The sequence below is a fragment of the Lepidochelys kempii genome, chromosome 2 (assembly GCF_965140285.1).
Source record: "Lepidochelys kempii isolate rLepKem1 chromosome 2, rLepKem1.hap1, whole genome shotgun sequence".
Taxonomy (NCBI): domain Eukaryota; kingdom Metazoa; phylum Chordata; order Testudines; family Cheloniidae; genus Lepidochelys; species Lepidochelys kempii.
Window position 1 is genome coordinate 35831268 of NC_136381.1, and position 18065 is coordinate 35849332.

Below are 18065 nucleotides of genomic sequence, written 5' to 3' on the forward strand. Positions count from 1 at the left end.
AGCAAAATAAAGTGGCCAGGGTTGCAAAATAGCTCAGCATGTTGTACACTGCTCACTTCTGAAAATCTGGCTATAAGCATCATAGAGGGAGCATCAAGGCTCAGCACTCCTGAAAATATGGCCCTTGTTAGTTGCCTAAACAGGAGCTGAGCTATTCTGAAAATGTGGCCCCACAGTCACTATTTAAATATTTTAAAAGAAATTGGCGAAACCCCTGCTTTCTCTGAGTGGTTCAGAGTAGTGATCAGCAGATGTTACATGCTAAACTGGGGGCAGTGGGAGGAGTTAGTGGTGCAGGAGGAGAGTCCTCTGATAGAGATATAAATACTAGTATGTCGCTTATGTTTGGGAGCCACATGTAAATAACTTGACATGCTGAGAGAAGCAGACTGGTGAGGGAGAGTGGGCAGCAAAGCACCTTTCAGGAGGAACTGCTGAGATCAGTTTTAGAGGAGGAACCAGGAGTCTGCCTGTTTCATTCCAAAGGAATGCATGCAGAGTGTGCTTGTTCTCCCAGTCTGTATTCCTACAGAAGAGAAGCCTGAGGCTGATGGTGCCACTGCTTCTCCTGCTGTTCTCAGAATTCAGGTTCCACTGCGGGGCACATCTACAAGGAGCCTGCAGCAAAAGCCATGGCTCCCCTACAGCAGAGGATTTTGATCAAAGGGGGGAGAGTGGTGAATGACGACTACTCGCAGTTGGCTGATGTGTATGTGGAGGACGGAATAGTGCGGGCAGTGGGACCACACCTGCAGCCTGGGGCACCTGCTGGGCTCCTAGTTATAGACGCTTGCAACAGACTGGTGCTGCCTGGGGGGATTGATACCCACACACACATGCAGTTCCCCTTTATGGGCACCCAATCCAAAGATGACTTCTACCAGGGAACAAAGGTAAATCAATCTGTCTTGTCTTTACCAGGAAGAAAATTCATTACCACCATCTCAACTCTTGCTCTAGGAGAGAAGTCATCTCCTGAACACCTTCTCTCCCTTTTTAGAGGGTCAGCACAGGAAGGAGGAGGGTTTTCTCTTCCATGTTTTACTACCTCTGTCTCTCTACCGAGGAAGGTCCAGTTTATATCTGCCAGTGATGTCCTCATTTTCCTGAGTTCTGTACTTGGGTTCTGTTTGCTTCACCTTTGCAAGCCAGGTAAATTACATGAGCAGCTCTAGTGTAGTGAGGTGTTTGTACATTAGAATTTATTGAAATTAGTGAATCAATTTAATTCCTTATGCAACGTGCTGATATCGTGCCCTGGAGACTGAAGTTCTCTGTCCCCAGAGCAGCTACAGCACTGCAGCTGCTCAGTATTCCTCACTCTGACCTTCCAGTAAATTTGGCCCATCACCAGCCTCTATGGGAGTCAAACTGATGTCCCAGAACTGAGTCTGTATACCATTACCAGTCCCCTGAACCATCCAGTCCTCTAAAGGCAGAATTGCTGTTTGTAGAAAAGAGAAGAATTGCGTACCCTCATAAGGAGGACTGGGTTAAATTAAGTCTAGATTAAATTCTTATTTCATGTACCTTACATTGTAAAATATATCCAATAAGTTAAATTAAACTTTAGTTCTGTTATGTAGTGATGTCATGCAATAACCCTACAATTATGATTTAAGGCATTTTAGTATCCGTGATCACAGATTAGATTTACCTGATTTTTAAACACAGATCAGATTTTCATTTCTCGCCCACCTGTGTTTTCACCACAGATCAGAGTTAAAGTTGTTTGGGTATCTTAACAATGCATTTCCGTACTTTAACCTATTTGGGTTTCTTTTATGTTTAACCTTAACTCTGAATTTCAGAGTTTGTAATGTTTGTTTTTTAGGATAATTACAACGGTCTTGTAATGAGTGTTACCCTTAAGTTACCAGTATACACTGGACTTAATATTGAGAGTACAACATATTGTATAGGGATCCTTACACTGCATCTTTCATTATTAGTGTGCTTTTTCTTAACATGCACCAAGGCCATTTGCCATTGTTAAAATAGATGGATCTTAAATTTACTGCAAAGAGTTCAGTAAAGAATGATTTTTGTATCAAAGCAAAGCTATTTTCTAGCATAGTAAAATAACTTGTATGTCAAACGTGTCATGTTTCCTGTTTTAAGGTAGATTTATAACAGTTTTAAAAGACACTAAAATATTTAATCTCTATATTCATGAATATTTATTAAGGTTGACAACTGAAAGAGCATTTTAAACTTAATCATGGGTGTTTTGCAAAATCCAAGCTCTGTGATGGGTAGCTGGTAGATATGAGAGAATAATTAGCAGTGAATCTATTATATGAATTTCATACCTTTTATATTTGTAAGCTGTCTATGAGCTGATTACATCTTTCTCAAAAACAGTCATTATACAAATAATTTCCAAAAATAACTCTTGGTTTGTAAATTGTTCAATGAGCAGCTTTCTGTGTGTCCTGGGTATTAGAAATTGAAAATTCAAGTAGTTAGTTTTCCTGGGACATATGAATCTCCTGGCATGTTTCTGTTTCCTGATTGGACAAGCAAAACTCTTCAAATCAGGTTTATGGACTAAATATTCATGTTAATATATACAACATTCGCTATCTGTGAATATTCTCCAAAACATAAGGCTTACTGTTACCACAGACATTTCTGCCCATAAACTTGTTCACTAGAATATACTCTGAATGGGTGAAATTCTAGGTGTGAATAAAAATCTCAGGGTTGTGGTTCAGGCTTCATCTGTGGGAAACCTAGATGATGCTGGCTGGCAGAAGGAAACATTTTGAAGAGCTAGCAGAGACTATGACCTTGTTGCAGTTGAGGGCATCTGTCTTTTATTCATCAATGAGTCACCCAAACTTTGGTACCTGGTAGATTCAGCTCAACTTATGGATAACAACTAGAAGCAAAAACACCTTTACCAATCTGTGGATGGCTAAGTGATTATGCCTTTTCCTGTCAAATGAGGATCAGGTTATGGGGATAATTCTTCTTCCCCTCCTGATGCTGCCCTTGAAGTTCAATGGTTATATTATGCCACTGTTCACTTGCTCATAAAGCATGCCATAGATTTCTAGGTTTTAAGTCCAGAAGGGACTATGAGCTGATCTAGTCTGAGCTCCTGAATAGCAGTGGCCATAGAACTTCATCCCATTATCCCTTTATTGAGCCCAACTGTCATAAATATAAAGGGAAAGGTAACCACCTTTCTGTATACAGTGCTATAAAATCCCTCCTGGCCAGAGGCAAAATCCTTTCACCTGTAAAGGGTTAGGAAGGTAAGATAACTCTGCTGGCACCTGACCCAAAATGGCCAATGAGGGGACAAGATTCTTTCAGATATGGAGCGGGGGGAACAAAGGGTTTGGTCTGTCTGTGTGATGCTTTTGCCGGGAACAGATCAGGAATGCAGCCTCACAACTCCTGTTAAGTTAGTAAGTAATCTAGCTAGAAATGTGTTTAGATTTCCTTTTGTTTAATGGCTGGTAAAATAAGCTGTGCTGGATGAAATGTATATTCCTGTTTGTGTCTTTTTGTAACTTAAGGTTTTGCCTAGAGGGATTCTCTGTTTTTTTAATCTGATTACCCTGTAAGGTATTTACCATCCTGATTTTATAGAGGTGATTCTTTTACCTTTTCTTTAATTAAAATTCTTCTTTTAAGAACCTGATTGGTTTTTCTTTGTTCTTAAGATCCAAGGCTTTGGGTCTGTGTTCACCTGTACCAATTGGTGAGGATTCTTATCAAGCCTTCCCCAGGAAAGGGGGTATAGGGCTTGGGGGGGTATTTTGGGGAAAGACGTCTCCAAGTGGTCTCTTTCCCTGTTCTTTGTTTAAAATGCTTGGTGGTGACAAGATAAGGTTCAAGGACAACGCAAAGTTTGTATCTTGGGGAAGTTTTTAACCAAACCTGGTAAGAATAAGCTTAGGGGGTCTTTCATGCAGGTCCCCACATCTGTACCCTATAGTTCAGAGTGGGGAAGGAACCTTGACACCAGTAAACCTGCATTTGACTGCCTTCCAAAAAATCTTTATTTTAAGACTTCAAGGGATGGAGAATCCACCACTTGCCTTGCAAGTTTGTTCCAATGGTTAATCACCCTCAGTGTTAAAATACATAAATTTATGCCTTATTTCTCATAAGGATTTGTCCAGGTTTAACTTCCAAGTCTGTGGATCTTTTCATGCCTTTCCCTTTAGATTAAAGAGCCATTTAGTACCTGGTATTTTCTCCCTGTGTTTATGCACTGTGATCAAATCATATCTTGGTCCTTTTGATAAACTAAATAGATTGAGCCCCTTAAGTCTCACTGTCTGACTTTCTCTCCAGCCTCAGTCTTTTTTTGTTTTTTGCTCCTTACTGCATCCCCTCCAATTTTTCAACATTCTTTTCAAAAGTGTGAACACCAGAACTCTATGCAGCGTTCTAGTATCAGTCTCTGCCCTATGCAGAGGTAAAATCGTCTCTTTCCTCCTACTCACTATTCCCCTCTTTATACACCCTAGCACTGCATTAGCCCTTTTTGCCACAACATCGCAATAAGAATCATAGAATCATAGAATATCAGGGTTGGAAGGGACCCCAAAAGGTCATCTAGTCCAACCCCCTGCTCGAAGCAGGACCAATTCCCAGTTAAATCATCCCAGCCAGGGCTTTGTCAAGCCTGACCTTAAAAACCTCCAAGGAAGGAGATTCCACCGCCCCCCCAGGTAACGCATTCCAGTGCTTCACCACCCTCCTAGTGAAAAAGTTTTTCCTAATATCCAATCTAAACCTCTCCCACTGCAACTTGAGACCATTACTCCTCGTTCTGTCATCTGCTACCATTGAGAACATTCTAGAGCCATCCTCTTTGGAACCCCCTTTCAGGTAGTTGAAAGCAGCTATCAAATCCCCCCTCATTCTTCTCTTCTGCAGGCTAAACAATCCCAGCTCCCTCAGCCTCTCCTCATAAGTCATGTGTTCTAGACCCCTAATCATTTTTGTTGCCCTTCGCTGGACTCTCTCCAATTTATCCACATCCTTCTTGTAGTGTGGGGCCCAAAACTGGACACAGTACTCCAGATGAGGCCTCACCAATGTCGAATAGGGGGGAACGATCACGTCCCTCGATCTGCTCGCTATGCCCCTACTTATACATCCCAAAATGCCATTGGCCTTCTTGGCAACAAGGGCACACTGCTGACTCATATCCAGCTTCTCGTCCACTGTCACCCCTAGGTCCTTTTCCACAGAATTAGCTTCTCGTCCATTGGATTCTTCCGTCCTAAGTGCAGGACCCTGCACTTATCCTTATTGAACCTCATCAGATTTCTTTTGGCCCAATCCTCCAATTTGTCTAGGTCCTTCTGTATCCTATCCCTCCCCTCCAGCGTATCTACCACTCCTCCCAGTTTAGTATCATCCGCAAATTTGCTGAGAGTGCAATCCACACCATCCTCCAGATCATTTATGAAGATATTGAACAAAACCGGCCCCAGGACCGACCCTTGGGGCACTCCACTTGATACCGGCTGCCAACTAGACATGGAGCCATTGATCACTACCCGTTGAGCCTGACAATTTAGCCAGCTTTCTACCCATCTTATAGTGCATTCATCCAGTCCATACTTCTTTAACTTGCTGACAAGAATACTGTGGGAGACCGTGTCAAAAGCTTTGCTAAAGTCAAGAAACAATACATCCACTGCTTTCCCTTCATCCACAGAACCAGTAATCTCATCATAAAAGGCGATTAGATTAGTCAGGCATGACCTTCCCTTGGTGAATCCATGCTGGCTGTTCCTGATCACTTTCCTCTCATGTAAGTGCTTCAGGATTGATTCTTTGAGGACCTGCTCCATGATTTTTCCAGGGACTGAGATGAGGCTGACTGGCCTGTAGTTCCCAGGATCCTCCTTCTTCCCTTTTTTAAAGATTGGCACTACATTAGCCTTTTTCCAGTCATCCGGGACTTCCCTGGTTCACCATGAGTTTTCAAAGATAATGGCCAATGGCTCTGCAATCACAGCCGCCAGTTCCTTCAGCACTCTCGGAAGAGCTCCTGGTTCCATTTTTTATCCAATATGTTCCATAAATCCTTTCCAGAGTAAGTGCTTTCCAGGAGCTAGTCTCCCATTGTGCAGTCATGGACTGCATTCTTTGTTCCTAGATGTGACTTTTTTCTGAATGAGCCCAGCTTACCAAGAGAGCCATATCATTCTATATAACTGTCCTGTCCTCATCATTATTCACCACTCTCCCAAATTTTATCAGCCCTGATTTTATAGTTACCTCTTGTGGCAAGGTGATGACTCACTGGTGCGATGCCTCCTGCTGGTCATCTCGGGAATTAGCTCTTTCCAGCCCAGCGCGCCCTCTGCAGGCCAGTGTTTCACCTGCCGCTGGCCCTGGGTCCCTCCCAGACCCTGGTGCCCTTTACCCTGGGGTTCTGCCCCAGCAGTACTCCCACACTCTGGGTCTCCCCTCCCAGGGGAACCCCCAACCCTCTAAACCCACCTTGCCTCAGTGGCTACTGCCAGTCATTATCTAGCCCCCCGCTCACTGGGGCAGCCTGCAGTGTAATGGCCACTCATCACTGGCAAGGGGTTAGGACTTGCTTTCTTTGCCTATCCCCGGGTTGCATCTCTGCAGACCCAGTACCTTTTGGCCGTAAACAAGGCCTGCAGCCTGGGGGTTTACCAGGCTGGAGCTCTCCAGCTCCCTTTGCCCTTCCTCAGCACTGTTCCACTTCAGGTACCTTGCTCCCAGGCAGCTAGCTCTTCCCACTCCAGGGCTAGAGTGAGACTCTCTCAGCTCCTGGCCCTTAGCCCTCTTATAGGGCCAGCTATGGCCTGACTGAGCTGGCCACAGCTGTGGCTGTTTCCCCAATCAGCCTTGCCTTTCCAGGGCTGCTTTAACCCCTTCTGGGCCGGAGTGGGGTGACCACTCCACTACACCTCTAGATCATTGCCAAAAATATTGAATAGCATTGGGCCTAAAGTCAATCCCTGAAGAACCCATTAGAAATACCCCCATTCGATGATGATTCCCCGAAGACCATTACTTTTTGAGATCTGTCAGTAAGACAGTTCTTAATCCATTTAACATGAAATGTATTGATATTGGATAGTGATAATAACAAGAATACACCCACACAAGTACTCCACCAATGACACTAATGACCAGTCCCACATCCAAGTCATATAGTCACATAGTGGTGAAATACTGACAGCATGTGAACAGATGAAGTGCACAGGCTCAGGCAGCCAAGAGGGCTGAAGCACATTTGAAGCTATAAAGGCCAGACAAGCAGACAGCTGAGAGAGAGATCAGGAGTTCTGAGAGGGCCTGGAAGCAGCTGGGAAACACATTAAAATTCTTGTGTTAGTTGCTTATGCCCATATGCAGTAGATTGGATAAAAAGAACTGTCAGTCCTTGTGCCTCAGCATAATCTGATCACCAGCTGTATCAAGAAAAACTTTCCCCTATGTGGAATATGCACAGTTTGCCAGCTGCATAATAGATTTCATTTGGTTTTACTTCCTTTTAAGCATCTGGAATAGGCTACTCTTAGAAATGGGATGGTGGAACCCATGGATCTGTATTAGCTGCAGGAGACAGAACTGCTTGGTTGACTACCCAGAGAAGGGTTGAATCTTATGTGGGTTACACCTGAGTGAAACATATTTGTCTATCTTTTTGACATGATTATCTGTGACCAGAGAGTAGTCAAGAAGAGCCCTCATGTACTTAAGAGACCCTCCTTTTAAAGTGGACACAGAAATCTTTATAATGGTGATCCTGTTTACTTCTGCCTTGGTCACATTAGGAACATCAGATTTTCCATTCTGGATTAGACCTAATACCCATCTAATCCAGTGTAGGATCAGTGCTAGCCATTTAGTACATATCACTCTGTAGTTTCCCCAGTTTATCAACTGACAGAGCAGCCTTGAATTCCTAAATCTTAATCTTAAACTTAAATCAGAGAAATCATTATTTCCTGAGTGAATTAAATTGGGAAGCTCTGTTATGAAACTGTTATAATTGATCATTAGGAAAACTTTGGCAGCGGGAGTGGTATTGCGTTGTTTGTCCTAGGTAACTTGGAAAGGTTAATGCAAGTTACCTAATTTTTCTAGGAAGTTTACTTTGGGCCTGAACTTTTCCTCTATTATTCATGTGAGCAAGTTTTGAAACAATGGGCCTTGTATGTAGCTACTTCATGTCTATAACTAATTCATGCAGAATAAACCAAACAAATTATTTATTTTGTAAATATAAATATTTCCCATGCAAAATGGAAAATAAAACTTGGCTCCAAACGTCTATTTAAATATACTACAATAGCCACCAGACTTTATTTCAGTGGAACAAACCTGTGTTGCAAAGAAACATGAAAACTATCCAGATGCATACAGTCTAGCAACTTCTCTGGACAAAGACATATAAAAGACGCGACACAGGTAACTCTGATTGTGAGGCTATAAACACATATACATCAAGAGGTTCTAAATTAAGAACAGAGTGCAAGTGTTTTATGTTGTCCCTGGAACCACTGAGTTGTGCATCTTTTAACCTGCGCAGGCTTGGATGAAGTTCTGATGAATCACAAGGTTTTAACATACATTGTATGCAGTATAGTTGTAGCTATGTCAGTCCCCGGATATTACCTCACCCACCTTGTCTCTCTAAGGTTTTAGGCTTCAAAACCGAGAACGAGGCAGGGTCCTGCAGAAATACCAGCGTTGTTATGGAACTTCAGGCCATGTTTAAAGCATGTGCACAAGCAGGCAGAGTGGAGAATGTAAATGCAACAACTGTGGCATTTTCTGAATGCCTCACATTGCAACCATGTGATTCTTTTGACATTGGTTTTGAATAGAATATATCATTTTACATATCTTATTTTGCATGTCTTTTTATAAGAGGTTCTCAACAGCGCTTAAATATTAATTGTCCTAGCCTCCCAGCAAGCTAGAGAAGTATTAGTATCTTCATTTATAGATAGGAAAACTGGGGCACAGAAATAAAGTGACTTGCCAATCATCCCCACATAGTACGTATGTGGCAGAGATGGAAATAGAACCAAGTGTCTTGACCCTGAACCATTGCTTAACTCCAGGATCAAATACAGCAATAATAAATGTTTGATTATACAACAACATTTAAATATTGCAGTAAATTGTTCAGCATTATATAAGGCTAAATTGCAATTGTTCATTTTAACATCCCAGCTTGGTTTAGTTGAGTCACTTTCCAATTGCATGCAAGCTGTCCCACTGAAAATTATTTTAAACCAAAACATTTTCAGATATTGAAAAAGGATCCTGTGCACACTTCATTTGAGTTTGAAAATATAAAATCAGACAACGGTACATCAGAATGGAAACTGCATGACTTGCCCTTATGGTATTTTTCTGAAAGAAAATTGCACATTGTGACTTTTCACTCCACTGAGCTTTCCTGATGTTAAATTTCAAGAATGAGCTGGGAAGTGGATTTTTATGAGACTGACATGACATCAAAATCCAATCATTGTGATTTGCTCACTTTTGCCATTTACTGTGCCTTGATCTTCCATAGGCACAGAGGGATTGAAAGGATGTGAAATTAATGCAGTGAAATCCTTGGAGAATTAAGTTACAAGAAACTAAGGCTACTTTACCCCTGAATGAGAGGATCCACACAAGGGTTAATACACTTTAACGCATATGCATTGACTTCACACCTCCAGTTTACATTTTTTCAAAGCTGATTCTAACAGTTTTTCAGAAATTACACAATTATTTAAACTTCTTTTCAAAATAATCTCCCTTTTAAGGGCTCATTCCTGTACATAGTATTCACATTCTGCTAGATTAACTTTTCAGCTGGTTTGCTCAAAAGTTTCCTAGGTCATGGGTTCTCAACCTGGGATCATGAACTTGAAGGGGTTGCAAAAAGGTCAGGGGAGGTCATGACTAGAGCGGAGTGACATTTTTCAAACAAATAGTTCATTTGCTGGAAAACGTATCTTTGGTCAACCCAAAAACGTGTGTGAATTTGACACTAATTTGCTGCATGTTTTTTGCCCCCAAAATAATTGTGGGGTAGAGTGGTTAGATTGGAGGTGGTTATGCCACCTACATAAAAATTTTAGCCCAGTGGTAACCACCAGGCTATAGAGTCATTTTCTTTCTCTCTGGCCCAAAGTATTTTATTCAAAGTGCAATAGCTCCATCAGGAGAGATTGAGCAACACACCCTAGAATATGCTGTTGACTCGTCGTTAGGGCACTCGCCTAGGAGAGGAGAGACTCGGGTTTAAGTTCTTGCTCCAGAGAAGGGATTTGAATTAATGTCTCTCACATCACAGGTGAGTTCCCTAGTCCCCGCTAAAGGTCATAAGGGGATTCTTTTGGAATCTAGCCCTTCATTTCCTTTGCTGTTATTTAAAAAAATGCCCAACAATTAAACAAAACATTTCAGGTCAAACAAAATGTTTTTCTTTGTTTACCCAAAATGAATTTTTTTCAACTTGTTTGAGACTGAAAATTTCAAAACATTGTGATTTTGGTCCTGGTCAACCCAAATTTATTTTAGGGTTTTTGGAACTCTCAGGAAACTGAAACATCTGTTACTTGCACAGCTCTAGTCATGATCATCTTCCCTTTCTTTATGTTTAGATGGAATGGAAAGATCCCACATGTATGATAGAGGTTTATAAAATCACAAATGGTGTGATAAAAGTAAATAGTGAAGTGATATTTCCCTTTCACATAATACAAAAACCAGGGTTCACCTTATGAAAATAAGAGGCAGCAGGTTTAATACAAACAAAGGGGAAGTACTTTTTTTACACAGTGCACAACTAACCTGTGGAACTCAGTGCTATGGGATGATGTGATGGCCAAAGGTATAACTGGATTAAAAAAAGAACTGGATAAATTCATGGATGATATGTCCATCAATAGCTGTTAGCCAATGTTGACCACTGGCCTTGTTTCCTGCAAGTTTCAAAGTCTGCTGTAAGTAGAAGATATTATAAGGGTATAATATTAACCGGTATGCATTACTTGCTAGTTTGGAACATGCATAAGTAACTGGGTTACTAAGCTTAAGGGCCTGCTATATTAGTTTGAGGCCTTGTAAGAGTAGTTATACTAAGGGCTGAGCCTGGTTGAGGTGCACGAGGGGATGCAAGCTCTGGGAAGCAGTTTGGGTGCTGGAGGGGGCTCAGGCTGAGGGTGGGGGTTGGGGCGTGGGAGGGGGTGGGGGGTGCAGTCTCCAGGACGAGGCTCAGAGCTAGGACAGGGGATTGGGGTGAGGGAGCATGTGTGGGCTCTGGGAGGGTGTTTGGATGCAGGAGGGGGCTCAGGGCTCGGGCAGGAGGCTGGGGTGTGGAAGAGGGTGAGGGGTGCAAGCTCTGGCCAGGCGGTGCTTACCTTGGGTGGCTCCCAGTCGGTAATGCAGCAGGGTGAAGGCAGGCTCCCTGCCTGCCCTCGCCACTCCCAGAAGTGGCCGACATGTCTCTGCAGTCCTGGGGGCTCCGCATGGTGCCCCTGCCTGCATGCACTGCCCGCACAGCTCCCATTGGCCGCAGTTCCTGGCCAGTGGGAGCTGCAGAGTCGGCTCTCTGGGCGCAGGCAGTGGAGACCCCTGCTCCCCTCCAGGGACCTCTAGTAACCAGGCAGTTAGATCATATTTACACATAAGAATTAAGAAATATGTGGTCCTATAGAGAAAGAGACATAGAATCCTTTGTAAGAGAAACTTCTGTGTAGCCCAGTTTGGGGAAGAACCTATGTTAATGGATAAAATATAAGTGTGATCATCAATAAACAGTAAGGCAGTGTGAAATATACAGTGACTTAATTTGCCAGGGCTACACCAAGATGGTCAGGGATGGAACCCTATGCTTGGGGTGACCCTAAACCTCTATCAGAAGCTGGGAGTGGAAGACAGGTGGATAATTGCCCTGTTCTGTACACTCACCCTAAAGCTCTGGTACGGGCCACTGTTGGAGACAGGATACTTGGCAAGATGGACTTTTTTTTTTTTTTTTTTGCTTCTGTTGTATCATGGGATCATAGTACGGACAACATAAAAAACTGCTGCCCTAAGGCATCATTAAGCACATACTTTAGCAAGAAGGATCACAGGGCCACATTTATATCAGAATCATTGTGAAATGTGAGTAAATGATTAGCTAGGGGATTGAATTGTGTCCTTCTGGTTTCATAAATAAAAGCTTTGCATATCTGTAGATGCAGATGTCAAGGAAAAAAAGATTGGCAGACAGACTAAGGAGGTGGAAATACCTATTTTTTAAAAGTGCTCACCAACAAGGTTTTATTGTATTTTGTGTTATGAGAGATGGGCTGTTTTGTTTCAAAATAAAATTCACTATAAAGTGAATGCAAATGTTTGTGAAAAGTTGCACTGACATTGACAAAAGTGATTTGCAAAACCCAAACCAATTGAACGTTCAAAAGTCTCCTGACTGCTCTGTTAAGAGCCTTGTTTTGAAATCCACAAAGAGAAACAGAAAAGCTGTTGTGGCAAAAATTTCTCCAATTCTGGCATCCAGATAGTGGTAGGTAGAATATTAAATTGTTTTGGAAAACAAAGAAGGGACTGTGAGGTTGAAAGAAATAGCTCTACGGTAAATTCTGGTGGCTTCAGCAAACAGGTTTAGGAAAGGAGAAGACGCAGAAACAGGCTGACTGAGATGGAAATAGGAAAAGAGTATTGCAATGTTAATGTGAACCCCAGTGTATTTTGATCTGACCTGGGCTTAACAGCTATGCAAAGGGATACTATACAGAGGAGGAGAGCTTCTGGCTGATCAAACTAAATAATAAGAGCATTGACAGGCTGGAGCAGATTGGTGCTTTATTTAGTCCAGTATCCTATTTCTCACAGTGAACTACTACAAGATGCTTCAAAGAAAACTGCAAGAAACCCCACATGAATAATTAATGAATAATCCTCCCTAGAAGGCAAGTTCCTTCCTAACTCCATGCAGATAGTGGTTGATTTATGTCTGAAGTATGAGTGTTTGTGTCCCCACCAAAAAAAGATTTTTTTTCCATGTAAAAAAGATATTTCCATGTAACTATCTAATCTTTCTGGAATACAGCCATGCTTTTGCAGTTGCTATCTTGCGGCAATGAGTTCCAGAGGTTAAATGTGGACTGTTTAAAAATGTGTTTCCTGAATCAATCCTAAATTAGTTGTCAGTGAATGTTTCCTTATTTGTGCACTATGTATGAAAGAGGATGAATAAGAGTACCTGATTTGTTTTCCCTGCACCTCATGTCCCCTCTTAGTCTTTCCCTATTTAAAATAAATGGTCCCAGTCTTTTCAATCATTTTGTATTTTTGCCTTTCCTAATTATTTTTGTTGCCTCTCTCTGAATCCCTTCTATTTCTGCTACCTTTTTTAGATAGGGTGACCAAAACTGAACCTAGTATTCCAGGTGGGGCTGTTCCACTGATTTATACAAAAAGCATTATAATTACTGTTTTAAATGGAGGTTTCCATTCAATTGTCCACATTGAGATGGAAGTCTTTTACTGAGTGTTACAGTTAAGGAAGAACCCAGCAATGTGTTTCTTCCAGCCTGTATTACTCTACATTCCTCAACACTGAATTTCATTTGCCATTGTGAAGCCCATCACTTACCTTTTATTAGGTCTTTCTGAGGTCTCTCATAGTCCTCTCTAGTCATGACTTACCTAGCTAACTTTGCGTCATCTGTGAGTTTTGCCACTTCCCCGGGTTATCCCCTTTTTCAATTGAAAAATGCATTTAAAAATACGTTTAAAGTAATTTTGGTGTCCCACAGGACTCAGGTTTTTAAACTGATGCTGTTCTGTATTGGAGGTACAATAATTCAAAGGCATCCTTTCTGTATCCCTTGTTGTTCTGCTGATATTTGGATTTATTTTGCCAACTCATCAGACCCTGGAAAAACATATCCACTTTGATTTATGTGTTTCTGGCACTCTTCTCCCTGTTTCATATACCAGCTGGTTACAGACGTTCAATGATGCAGGAATGCTGCAGACTCTCAAACCTTTAGTGCAGTGTGGGGCCTGTGTAACGATCTAATTTGTTTAGTCTTAGTTTCCTGTGTTTCTTCTGAATGCCTGGTTGGGACCTCAGTCCTCAGCCCTACTTCATTACTTGGCCCTTTACATGTGTGACACACCTAAGCAGAAAATTAACGTCCTATTTGATGGAAACCAAATAGGTCTCTGCACGATCACACTCTAAACTCAGATTTCATATAAGATGAGTCTTAAATTGCATATAGATTTTCAATGCATGGACAAAGGTGGGCATAGAGAGGAAAATTTGATTTTGAAGATATACAAGATGTATCAACATTATGGAGAAGGAGGAGTGAGAGGAACCTTTCTTCACTGATGGCTAAATAACTGCAACTCCTGTGGTTTCAGGCTGCTCTAGCAGGAGGCACTACTATGATCATCGACTTTGCAATTCCTCAGAAAGGCTGTTCCCTTGTTGAAGCCTATGACACATGGAGGAACTGGGCAGATCCTAAAGTCTGCTGTGATTATGCACTGCATGTGGCAGTTACATGGTGGAGCAGCAAGGTAGATACAATAGTGTGTTAACGCTATATTGATTTCTGAATGTTAAGTTGAATTATTCATGACTAGATTTCAGATGTAAAGTGTAACTTGCTAACATAAGTAAAATGTATAAATACTTACCTGTGTTTGCAAAGGCCTTCAGTAGTATTGCCTTGGTCTGTGAGAGATCTCCAGGAAAACCCCATTCATTCTTGTGTATACTGGGCCTTACCAAGAGAAGTGCTAAGACCCTGATGATCACCTAAAATTTCCATTGATTTCAACGGGACTTTCAGGAATTTTGCATTTCTTAGAACGAGACCCATTCTTTGGGATCATATAGAATATGAGGTGCTATATTAATAATGGTATGATACTAATATTAAATACCAGAATATGGTTCTTCTAGTTCCAATTTTTAACTCCTCAAATTACACACTGAGACCTTAGTCCTGTAACATCCCAGGCATGGGATTCTGTGCACTGAGCACTTAATGCATTGGTCACAACTTTGTAATTGTATAAAAGGTATAAAATAAATTAGCCAGTAAAACTTAATGCATGAGCCTTAGAAGCTCAGCCTTAGGACCGTAGAAATACATTGAAAATACCATTGATGCTGGCTAAGTGTAAATTAGTGAACTGCCCTGGTTTTATATTTATAATTCCATTCATTTTGTTCTGTAGTCTTGGGCTGCACAAATACATTTAATTTATCAAGAAAAATGGAAGTCCCTACATTTTTCAAACAGAAAGGGAAAGCTAGGCAAACCAGATGAAGACAAGTACATATGTCATGCCCTTTTGATATGCCACCAGCTCCTCATGCTCTAGCAGCTACTGCATCTAATTCTAATTTAATGCAACAGAAAACTTAAATTCTTGAGAATTCCTTTACCAGATCCTAGAGTTTAGAGAAAGCAGACCTATTAGTTTGTCATCTCCACTGCCGCCCGTCCCACCATACTTATATGAATATAGCAAGTGTGCTAAATGTTTGACATCTCTGATCTCAGAGCGAATGTTCTAATATTTTTATCCAGCTAAGAAGTCTTTCTTGGGTTTAATGGGTCTCATAGGTTCCCTGGAATAGACCCACCCAGATGTTAGAGATCATAGTTAATGATCATTTAATAATAATCCTCAGAGGATTGCAAAGCACCATGCAAACTAACAATCAGAAGTATTGTATTATCTTAATTTTATTGAGCAGTTAATGCTCCAACCCCGCAACTGGTTACATGTGGGCAAATCCCTGCACCTATGCAGAACCCCGTGGTTCCCCCCATGCAGAGTCAATTGCAGGCTCAGGGTCTAAATGACTTGTCCAAGGTCCCAGGAAGTCTGTGTCAGTTCTGATAATAGAACCCAGGTGTCTGGAGGTTCAGCACTGTTCCTTATCTATGACACTGCCTTACATCACTATATGAAAACCATTTTAGTGGGTGACCAAGACCAAGCAAAGTGATACTGTCATGTGTCTCCTCCTAATAACACAGATTGCAATTTATCAGGCATATTCAGGTCCGTGGGGAAGGAAAGGCTTCCCAGACTGGCATATACCCTGGAATAATGGAGAGGGGGGCAAGAGGGGCTTCCCAGATGGGCACATATGTGGATATTGGCGAGAGGGGTTTCCCAGATGGGGCATATTCCCTCCCTCTCTCCCCTCCAGTTCCAGGGTCTCTTCCAAATTCTGTAATTTAGCTGTTTTCAACCTAAATATAAATTGACATTTCAGCTATCTGCAAAACACACAGGGACTGGGTCTGGAAATCCTCACTTGGTTGCCCTCACTCTCCCAAGTTCCCTGGTGGCCTAGCAGCTATGACAGGCTTATGCCTTTAAACCAGTACATTTAACAGACCACACTACATGGGGGGTCATTCTTCCTATTTGCTTCTGTCTTGTGTCAGTCCAGAATCTGCTAACTTCCCAAGCTGCCTGGAAAGAAGTTACCTGTAAATCCCAACAGTAAAATTCAACCTGCCCGCAAAACAAATTAAAAAAAGCAAGCTGAAGTTTTTAAAGCACCAGCCTGTGAGAATCCCTTGGTTACCATGGAGAGGGTTGGGGGCTTAGAAGATGCCTCTGGATCCAGTTAGTACTTAGGGCAGGGAACACAGGGGTATGAAACGTGAATCCCTTGCGGCTCCGGGATATACTGTTAGTGATCAGGACTTTTGATTCTACCGAGCCCAGAGATCCCATGACCTGGGATCCATGCAAGAGACAAAGGAGGCTTCCATGTAGATAATGATTCGAGAATTGGAACAAAATATCCCAAATGACTGAATATTACATAGCCCCCAGGTCACATCCCTAAAGAGCAGAAACCTTTTCCTTGTCAGTCATTCCAGATTTGTCCTTACTCTTTGAGTGCCAGAGATTAATTCCCAGCAGGGACAAAGCAGGTTTAGCATCTAGTCTGAAAGATCTAAACTCCCGGATCAAAACTTGCTCAGACCTACACTCTGACCTTTTGCGAGAGAGAAATTGAATACTAATTAGCATACGGTGCAGAGCTCTTTCTACAAATTCCAGGCTCTTTGCACCACTTTCTTTGGTAAAAAGTCCAGTCTTTGAAAATCCTTTGTGTATTGGACATCTGTATGTGTGTATATGTAGTTTGTGAAGCACTTTGCTATAAAAGGAGCTATGTAAATTGGTCTGAAATATTTTACTTTCCATGCTTGCTTGGTCTGAGTAAATTTTTTCTTGATGGGCAAGTAAAATATCATTGGGTTGTTCATTATCCTGATCTCCTCATGGCAGTTTAGCAAGGCTGATAGAAGGGGAAAAGATAATTATATTTTTCATAGCTGCATTGTGGGAATTGTTGACGCTGTTTTTCTTTCAGGTTAAGGAAGAAATGAGAATTCTTGCTGAAGACAAAGGGGTCAACTCCTTCAAGATGTTTATGGCTTATAAAGATCTGTATATGGTTGGAGACAGTGAACTGTATGCAGCTTTTTCCCAGTGTAAGCACATTGGAGCCATTGCTCAGGTGCATGCAGAGAATGGGGATTTGATTGCAGAGGTAGGTGTTGGATGCAATGATTTAAAATTTGGAAGTGAAAAGTACTGACATGTCCCCCATTCCCACATTACCTGGCTGCCTTATGTCTTTACAGTTATGTAGGAAGTGCTATTATCCCCATTTTACTTATGGGGAATTGAGGTTAAGTGACTTGCTAGAAGTCTCTGTGGTAGATCAGGGAATTAAAGCCAAGTGTTCTGAATGCTACGCTAGTGTCCTAACCAGTGGGCCCATTTGATTTTGGATAGGTGCTTGATGATGCCAAGTAGCCTACATAGTGCAAAGTAATCATCAAATTCTTTTTAGGGCCTGACCCAGACACCTTTGAAATCAACAGGAGTCTTTCTATTGACTTTGGTGAGCTTTAAACCAGGCCCTTAATGTTTCTGAATTTCTTTTAAGCATGTCAGATAAACCACTGTGCATGAACATGAAGGCTAATGTTGTGTTTGTTTATTGTATATGTAGTTTA

The 18065-nt window shown here is 41.7% G+C and overlaps 1 protein-coding gene across 1 annotated transcript in view; it reads left to right on the forward strand.

Annotated features, from left to right (window-relative positions):
* Positions 1-632: 632 nt before the first annotated feature.
* Positions 633-18065, forward strand: part of DPYS (dihydropyrimidinase) — a 47517-nt gene continuing 30084 nt past the window's right edge. The window contains exons 1-3 of the mRNA XM_073329354.2: positions 633-893; positions 14416-14574; positions 17414-17593. Coding sequence (XP_073185455.1) covers positions 633-893; positions 14416-14574; positions 17414-17593 — 600 coding nt within the window. The remainder of the gene's footprint in view (positions 894-14415; positions 14575-17413; positions 17594-18065) is intronic.